Genomic DNA, 9759 nt, shown 5'->3' with positions numbered 1-9759 from the left:
AGGATCCAGGTCACTGATATTACGTTCTTTAATGGTGAAAAGGAATAGATTAAAAGATGTGAAATAATTTCCAAACCAAGCCGAAGTAACTGTAAACAAGAGCAAAGTAATGCACGATCATTTCTCGGTGAGACCATGAAATAGACTTAGAAGTGGTGTAGGAATACACATTTATTTCATGTTTTGGGTGATACATCTCTGATGGCGTATATCATATATGTTACAAGAAAAACAGCCAAAATATTCCGATTGTGACTTTGTCTCCTTCTGCCGCCATATTGTTCCAAGTGAGCTAAAGTAGTTCTGAATATAGTTCTCGATGCGACGAATTACACCAGAGGCATCTTTCTTGATTTAAAGAAAAAGTCAGAAAATATTCCGATTGGGGCAATCTACCGATCAAGGGAAATAACTTATAACTTACTAGCGTCAAACTGTTCGGAAGTAAGGTTGAAAGTTCAGATGACAAATATGTCATGGCGATTTGTTTCATTTTCCTTCTAAAATGACGACTACACTCGCAGCCGAATTGAAAAGATTCTGTAATCATACAAGGCGACTTAAACAGATTTTAGATGAGACAAGGAGATGTTTTGACAACATAAACGAGTCTGGCAAGCACGAAAATGGTAGGTTAGAAAATGTGACCAAGTACTGTCAAGACTCTGAGTTCAACAGTTCATTGACCCACCATGATGTTATTGTTATTGTGTATCATCAGTTTTCATTGTTTTGATTTGAAAATAGCAGTATCTTTCTATTTTTGTATTAAAAAATCAATAGGTTTTGTAATAGTGCTCTTCAAATATTGTGTTGTTCATCATTCCATTGATCACACGGTAGGATGCGTTATTTAAACACGGGGGAAAAAGTTGCGGTATTTGGGGACGTTTCCTTGAATTCGATGAAGTCGTTGTTTTAGTGCCACTGCGGAGTTTCTCGTTTTTCCACAGGGTCAGGAATGTAATAAAAAGAAAAGATGTGTACTGTATATCCTTGATGAGGTTTAAAGAAGCAACAATATTCCATATTTTCATAATGATGTCATTTTTTGGGTGGTTGGGGTTGAGAGTACGCATCAGGGCTTTGAGCACCCACCTTGCCCTTGCTGCTTCTTAAGTAGTCCTACAAATATAAGTTGTCTACCCTGATATTTATGTTCTTTGGGTCTACTCAAGCAACATAAATATCAGGTAGACGTCTTACAATACATGGCTACTGATTAAGCTGGTACATGACCATCTGCTGCACTTGCTTGCTTAATAAAAAAACCCAACAAAATACATGTGAGAGGTAATGAAAGTGGCCAACATTCTATTCAAAAGTCACATAAGAGTTCAGTTAAAAACGAAGGTAAATGGTGCCTGTAGTTTCAGCCTTCATCTCAGCAGCTTGTAACCCCCATCAATTTTAAAAATGAAAAGCATCAAGGATATAAAAAATGCACAAAACTTAATGGTAGTCACATTTACAGTGACACCTATAAGTGATTTCAGTGCCATTTTCATGTCAAGAAATTGTCTGTGTTGATGAGCATTTACACATCTTTAAAAGTGAGATATGGGAGAAGTTAAGAGACATGTCAGATTTTGATTTTCATCTTGTATCAAAAAGGTTTGCTGAATAAGGTTTTTCCACATCCAAATAACTGAAAGGTGTCACTATGAATGCAAGTACCATTGTAAAAATTGAGAGCAAGATGTGAAACTGCAGCATATTATGTTCATGTTTTTAATGCATTCTGACATAATGGATTTGAAATTATAAATACTGTAATTATCTCAGAATTGATAAGTATAATTTGAACAAAATTACCATTATCATAGTTTTGTGATTTTGATGGCTAGATCATGTCTCATTTTCAGCATCAAAACTTTGGGTCACAACTCGACATGAACTAGATTTTCAGATGCTAACAACTTAGCATGATCTAGCATTCATGATCATGATAATGTGATAATAATATGTATAATATTTCGGATGCCAAAATTTGGGGAACATTAGGACAGAATATTGTGGGAAACCTGCAGCCTGATGCTCATTGTGTAACATTGTTGAGAAGAACGTGTTCCAGTTTCAGTGGATACTGGTAGGGTATACAGTCTGGTTGAGGTGGATAGAAGGTTAATCATGATCCTAATGAATTTGCTCAATTTTTTCTTTACATTTTAACAAGTAACAAGTACTGTATGACCCTACTGAGCATCCATTTTCAAAAGCCTGCTGAGAACTGTGAAATTTGATGTAGATGAAGATGATGGTGGTGATTATGAATGATGAAGAAGATGGTGAAGATAATAATGATGATGTGAGGCTGCCAGAAAAAGACTGTGAAACATAATACACTCTTTTTTCTATTCATTTGCAGGTCAACTTTTTTCATTTGAACTTTTGCGTGAGGAAGAGGAAGAGATTCTATCCACAGCAGAAAAACCACCAGGGATTATTATCCTTGGAGAGAATGTTTACACCAAAGCCTTCATAGTCAATGAGATTTTCAATAGGACAATATTTCCTAGTTTTGATGACAGTGATAAATCACAGCAGTTTCGCATGGTTCGATTCAAGCATGGAGAGAACCTTTGTATCAGTCTTGCCCTTCCAGATGATTATGCACTGGTAGACAATTTGGAAGCCTACAATGGGCCATGGAACACAATTCCTCGAAAAGACCTTCAGATGGCAGATGCCTCACAGCGGGATGCAGCTGATGGGGCAGCCATTTTGGAAGTATCATTCAATCATCAGATTTTGCGAAATGGATGTGCAGTTTTAGTTTCGGGTTCCAACCATGAGAAAGAGCTTGAACAGGTGTTGTCCAACATGGAAACTGTGTCCCCAATATTGTTGTATGCCTTCCAGTCTGAAACTCTGGCTGAACAGGTAATGTCATGTTGATTTACAATTCAATATACTATGAGTCTATAATATTTAGTGGGGTACCAATTTTAATTGATTTAATTAAATGTAAGAACTTAATGAATCACAATTTGTTTTTGGAGAAAACATGACCTTGCATAATCAGCATTTTTACATGCAGTTAAAATGTTATTTTTCACCAAACCATTAAAATTTATACCCATTAAAATAGAAACTTGGATAGCCGCTGCCATTAAATGTGCTTGTTGAGTAACTCTATCACATGTAGTCTGATCTATGTCAAAACAGACCACTTTGATGGCCTAAGTGGTTAGAGTGTCAGTTTTGCATGCGGGAGGTCGTGGGTTTGAGTGATGGCCAAAGCAGACCAAAGACTTATAAAAATGGTACTAGCAGCTGCCTTCCTTGGTGCTCAACATTAAAAGGTTAATGTTAGGACTGGTTGGCCTGGTGTCAGGATAATTTTACTGGATGGGACATGATGCTAAATGTCTGTGGCATGATAACTCATTACTAGACATCACCATAAACTGCCACACTGCAGACATCATAGCATTATGACTGAAAAATTGTTACAGCTGCATAAAAAAATCCAAATGACACACATGTCAAAACTGCTTTTACTAACTTTATTTCCTACCCTGCGTGCTTGGGAATGAAGAGTAGGGTTAATCCATCCACTTGCATGTGATAAGAGGTGACTAACAGGGGCAGGAGCTGAAGTAGCTCCATGGTTAACATGCTGGACTAGTTGTTAGAATGGTCTGAGTTCAAATCCTATCATCAGATATAGATGCTGCTACTAAAATGAAGAAAAACTTTAAACTACTTCTCAGAAATCACTCAACAGAATTTCACCAATTGGACAGAAAACATTCAGGCATAAAAGCCTTTCAGATTTGTAAAAATGATGCTGATCTGCCATCAAATATGGCCAGCATTACTAACAATAGAAAAACCTTTAATTACTGCTTCTTAAAGACTGCTTCACAGAATTTGACCAAATTTTGCTGAAAATATTCTGGTCTGTAGGCCTTACAGGCATCCACAAATGATGCAGATTTCCAGTCATCAATTTAGATTATGTAAAAGATGCCACTCTGCCATCAAAGATGGTTACCGCTATTCAGATTAGAAAGAAAAACAAATTTGAACAACTTCTTGAAAACTGCCAAACAAATTTTGATCAAATTTGACAGAAAGAATTGTGGCATCAAGACCTGTCAGATGTATACAAAAGATGTCTCTTGGCCATTAAATTTGACTGCCAATTGTGGCATCAAGACCTGTCAGATGTATACAAAAGATGTCTCTTGGCTATTAAATTTGACTGCCAATGCTAAAAATAGAATAGGCCCTAAAATGACTTCTCCAAAGTCACTGAATAAGATTTGACTAAAATTTATAGAAAGTATGCTTGTAGAGTTCTTAATAGATGAGTACCCTTTAGGTTTTGACATGTGGAATTTTAAGTTTTCCACATTTCTGATGCATGGAAATTCAAACCTATGCATTTTTATGATGCCTATTTATTTCAGCCAGTGCATCAGTCTTAATTTCCCATGATTTGCCTCTGGCATAATTTTCTACCAAGCTGCATTGTCCATAATAAATTAACTGTATGCACCAGTGATTGACATTTGCTAGACCATTACCTGTTATCAGCCCCATTGCAAAATCAATATGAACTGGGCATGAGCCAACAGATCACTGATTTCATGCTTAGGTGGACATAGCTGAATTAAGGTTAGATTGTTTTGAGATTGTCCTTGACATTTATAATAGAGAAAGAGGGCAACAACTATGACTTGATTGGATTAGCTTTTAAATCAAATAACAGCATTTGTTTGATTGCCTATCAGCATACATGTGATTCTACCTGGAGTAGGACAAAAATATCATTTTAAAGGCTGTCTCTCGTGCATGCAGTTTTCATGTTTCAATCTATCACTTTTGAAAAATAAAAAGTTATTTATTTTTTAAAGATAAAAATAATCAGTACATCTGTGAATCTCACTCCCATTGGGAACCAGTCTACTGGAAACCAGAAATGTAATACTGGTGTAATAATGTGTGGTACTCAAGTTATGAAGTTGTGAATGTTGACATGTGTACTTAACAAACTGTTACTTGATTACCTTACTACGAAGGGGCCCAGAGTGGCCGAGTGGTCTAAAGTGCTATCGATTACGGATCACTGCCATCTCACCTTTGCATGGGTTCGAGTCTCGGATTTGGCTAATGTGGGTATGTGAGAAAGCTTGCCAGTAGCTTCTCGAGGGTCGGTGGTTCTTTCCGGGGATTTCCTGGTTCTTGCTCCACCATTAATACTGGCCGCCATGTATAGCCTATCGTGTGCTGAAAAATGGCATTAAACCCTACAACAACAACAACAACCTTACTACGATTATCTGGAGAGCTGAGGCAAAATGCTGGCTGTTTTATGAGGCATTAACATAATAAAGGGATCAAAAGTGTTTAATGATGGCTTTCAGGTATTTTAAAAAAATTCTGCTGACATTTGGTTTTTGTGTTGTTGGATTGTTATTGTATTACCCAGGATGTTTATATACCCTAGAGGATTGTGCAAGCGATGTTGATACCTTTGAGTTCAGTTCATGTCAAAATGCTGAAACTTAAGCTTTCTTCCAATATAAAAAAAACAAAACACTGACTAAAAAAGAAACATGAAGTTTGAGATTACATGCCATGTTCAACTCTGAAACTTGATCCATAGGATGAATTGGATTAGTATTGGAGAGCAGTCAGCAATTTGAAATATATAAAAAAAACAAAAAGCTGAAGTATGATATTTCTTGCAGGCTGAGTGTCATTGCCACATTCTAATGTTGACAGAAAGAAGAAATTCTTATCCAAAATAAAATTATTTAAGGGGAAATCTGGACTAGAAAACGATGGAGGGCCTATTAAATGCATAACTTAATAATCACAATTATGCCACCAGTGGTCACCCATCAGTGATATTGTGAATGAAATTAAGAATGCTGGTGGGTTTTATTTTTTTAAAAATCTATACAGTATCCTGTACCTCTTCTGTTTTCATCAAATTGTCATACACTGGCTCATAATTAATTGATCATAATGGTTCAAGCAGTATCTTTTCTATCCTGTCTCAGTGTGAGAAATGACCTGCCAGAGATGAGCATTCTAATCCCAAGACTCCAAAAAAGCAGAGTAACAATTGTGAGGAGAAGGAGAATAAACATTCTAAAGTTGTAAGAAATCTTAAGCATCAGTTGCTAAATACATGTACTTACTGTACAATTGTTTCCCTTTATTCAACATGATACAAGAAATCTCAAGCATATGATTGCTAAATACATGTACTGTACAATTGTTTCCCTTTATTCAACATGATACAAGAAATCTCAAGCATATGATTGCTAAATACATGTACTGTACAAGTGTTTTCCTTTTATTCAACATGATACAAGAAATCTCAAGCATATGATTGCTAAATACATGTACTGTACATGTGTTTCCCTTTATTCAACATGATACAAGAAATCTCAAGCATATGACTGCTAAATACATGTACTGTACAAGTGTTTTCCTTTTATTCAACATGATACAAGAAATCTCAAGCATATGATTTCTTCATGAATAACAAACAATCCCAGCTATGAGAACACGGGTCAAAAACATGACTAGAGAGATTTCAGTTTTGACTCTTGAGGTTTTGGTCAAATGCACTTTTATTTGGCAATTAAGGCAGAAATCAATCAGGTGACCACCCTCAGGTGTACTTGGGCATATTGTTTTAGAATAAAACCAAAAACAAGGCTTTTACTTTTGTTTTGTTAGGTCTAATAGACAAGATGTCAGCAAATTGCTTCAAACTTTTCTTTCTGTTTCACATTTTCATACATGTGTGAATTTTCTTTTACACTCATACCAGTTGCCCTAATGAGTGATAGCAGATCCTTTTAGGTCTCATGTTTCTTTGTTATTCTGCTATTTTAAGAATTTAACAACATGTATTTAACATTTCCTTTTTAAGGAACAACAGAAGCTGAAGAAATTGAAAACTTGTTTGGATTGCAGCCACTATCAGCCTGTCTTTTTCATCCGAGTTCCATCTCGTGGGGAGAGGGAATCAGATCTTGATCCATCAGAAGTTGTTGCTTCTGCTTTATCAAAAGCTCATCTTTATCAAGCTCCACAACAGTTAATTCCAAATGACTCTCCCTCCAGTGGGTCATCCCCAAGTTTAAATTCTCCTTGTGAAGTAGCAAGTACAGATGACTTTAATGAGGTTATTGGTTGTGCATCGGAAATCTCTCCTGATATTCTTCCGATGGCAAACTCTTTCAGCGGTGCATTTGGCAAAATGAGAACAGATTTTGGGCCTAAAGTTTTGTCTGCAAGTGCTCATTCCTCTAATATATATTTGCAATTTAGCAGCCTTGGATTTTTTCCTGAAACACCTGGATGCAGAAACTTGTCAGCCATTATGACTGGTGACTACTTTGAAGTTGAAAGTGTTTTAGTAATAGATTATGATAATTTTACACATGATTTTACAAACTTTGTTAGTTACACTCTTCAGCGATATCTGATCAATGCAGCAGCAGTTTTGAATAATACTCATGTTCGCTGTCTCAACACCTTTATTACTTCAGCATTTGATATGGCTCGGGATATCCTAATTACCCCAAAAAAGATAGAATTCGCACGTGATCGGGAAAGTGAACTTTATAATTCCCTGCTGCAGATTGCATTGGCAAAGGGAGATGAAATTCGTGAGATGATTGGGACTACCATAACTGCCAATCATGACCAGCTGGTTAAAAAAGCTGAAGAGTATGACTTCATTGGTGAGTAAACTCAGTTCATGTACTTTTAAAAGTAATAATAATGGAAATATTGATTCTAGATTCTTACCACATATACATTTTTATAAGTAAAGTTCAGTTACACACTGCACAGACCAAGATCTTCCATCATGTAATGTGCTGGCAGATCTGGTTTTGTGAAGTTTGTTAGGTCTATCACAAAGGTCTCCCTAGGATTTTAAAACTAGGCTTCCAGGTAAAAATAGGGTTCCACCAACAAAAGTTGCAGTCCCCTCCCAGAAGATGTGAACTTCGCAGATTAGAAGAACTGTTGGTTGCCACTGTTTAATTTCAACATTCTTTATAACACTGACAGATAGCTCTTGTTTGTCCAACAGAGTGTGACTGAATTTTGTCAGTTTTGTCAATCCAAGGAAAGGTCTTATTCCGAACACGAAGCTAGGCATCACACATTTCCTTACAATTGGCTAATGTCCAGTCCCATCTGAACTGTTCGTTCTAGCAACTTTAGTCCCTTTTGAATCTCATTAAAATCTTCATCATTTGCCATTTAACCCCAAAATACTTATCCAAATTTGCAAAAGGCATTTTGTCCAACAAGTCTTGATTTCAAGATTACACACACTACTTTTTCAGCTACACTCGGAAATAAACCCAGTAATGAAAGCTAAAGTTGTTTATTTGATGTACTCTTATAAATAACCACATGACGATTTCTGTGTCTTTTTGCCTCTAGATTCAACCACTGTAAATATCAGCACATTTTCCCACCCAGGAGCCAGAGTCTTTGAACTTGCTGCCTTGCTATTGTATCATGCTCTTTTGATGTACTCTTATAATGGCAATGTGCTCATAAAAGGATCTTTCAGCTACTGATTTCTGTCATTGTAAATATCAGCACAGCTAATTGATCAAAACATTTCCCACTCAGAAGTGGGCTAAAACAAGTCTGGCAGGTCTTTGAATTTTGCTGCCCACTTTTTACATGCATACTGAGGACTCCCGACTAAGTGACTGTCTGCGTCCGATATAATTTTTTGCATCCAGATACATGTGATTAAACGTTTCCGAGACCTCAGTATCAGTTAGAACTAACAACATAGACAGTGAGTTCCCAGCATGTTATCTGACCACAGATCATGATCTCAATTGTTTGCTGATGGACTTGACTTATAAATGAGTATATACAGTACACAGTAGGTAAACAGTAATTACAGTGAGTTTATGATAGTGTTCTTAAAGAAGTCATAATGGAAATATTAATCTCTAATTCAGATGATTGGAGCTAGCAAGTAATTACAGCAAGTTCATGATAATGTACTTACAGAAGTCATAATATTGAAAATAGGAATCTCTCAGTCCTAGTATTGGAACTAAGTAGTAATTACAGTTGTCCATATGATGTACATGTAATGGGCTACTGATGAAATGTATTTCTTACATCTTAATAGTAACAAATATATTTACTATCTGTAAGTTACAATTTTATGACTGTATGCAAAACTTAAACTATTGAATGTACTACTGGAGACCAGACCTGACATTTTATGAAGAAAAAGTTTTCGAAAGACATGTCTGAATAATTGTCTGAAATTGTGTTCGTCTACTTCTCAGTAAGGAAAGTGAGCAAAATTACAATTGACATGTATATGCGTACCATTTGGGATGACAAGAAATTCCATCCTTCACTTGGAGTCGGAATTAAAAGGCAGGACCACTACAGAGTCTACTTCATGACCCCTAATTTGTACCACATAGATGATGGTACAATGGATCTTAAGAATTGTACTAGCACTGTCTATCATTTGATACTGTAAAATGATCTTGTGCTAACGTGTGCCACACAGTATCTTTCTCTTAATCTGGTACACTGCAACAGTTTCCTGAAATTCTTGCTTGACATAATATCATTCTTTTTCATTTACAGTGAAATCAAAGTTTCAGTAAATAGAAAACTGAAATTTAAATTTGTTCCCTATGGGTTTTTTAATCGTAAAAGGTTTCACTTTGTCTTTTTCACTGTACTGTTGCTTTTGTCTGTATTTTTGCATACATCTGATTT

General features: G+C 36.1%; 1 protein-coding gene across 2 annotated transcripts in view; it reads left to right on the top strand.

The window, feature by feature from the left end:
- Positions 1 to 286: 286 nt before the first annotated feature.
- LOC149788922 (dual serine/threonine and tyrosine protein kinase-like) overlaps positions 287 to 9759 on the top strand; it is a 72140-nt gene continuing 62667 nt past the window's right edge. The window contains exons 1-3 of one of the 2 annotated variants that reach the window (XM_089975062.1): positions 287 to 629; positions 2369 to 2883; positions 6902 to 7718. In XM_089975062.1, the coding sequence (XP_089831188.1) occupies positions 506 to 629; positions 2369 to 2883; positions 6902 to 7718 (1456 nt within the window). In that variant the 5' untranslated portion in view covers positions 287 to 505. The remainder of the gene's footprint in view (positions 630 to 2368; positions 2884 to 6901; positions 7719 to 9759) is intronic. The other variant, XM_089975061.1, reaches the window with a different exon arrangement.

This window comes from Sinohyriopsis cumingii, chromosome 11 (genome assembly GCF_028554795.1).
Source record: "Sinohyriopsis cumingii isolate HCF-2022 chromosome 11, ASM2855479v2, whole genome shotgun sequence".
Lineage (NCBI taxonomy): Eukaryota > Metazoa > Mollusca > Bivalvia > Unionida > Unionidae > Sinohyriopsis > Sinohyriopsis cumingii.
This window is presented reverse-complemented; position numbering and strand designations above follow the sequence as displayed.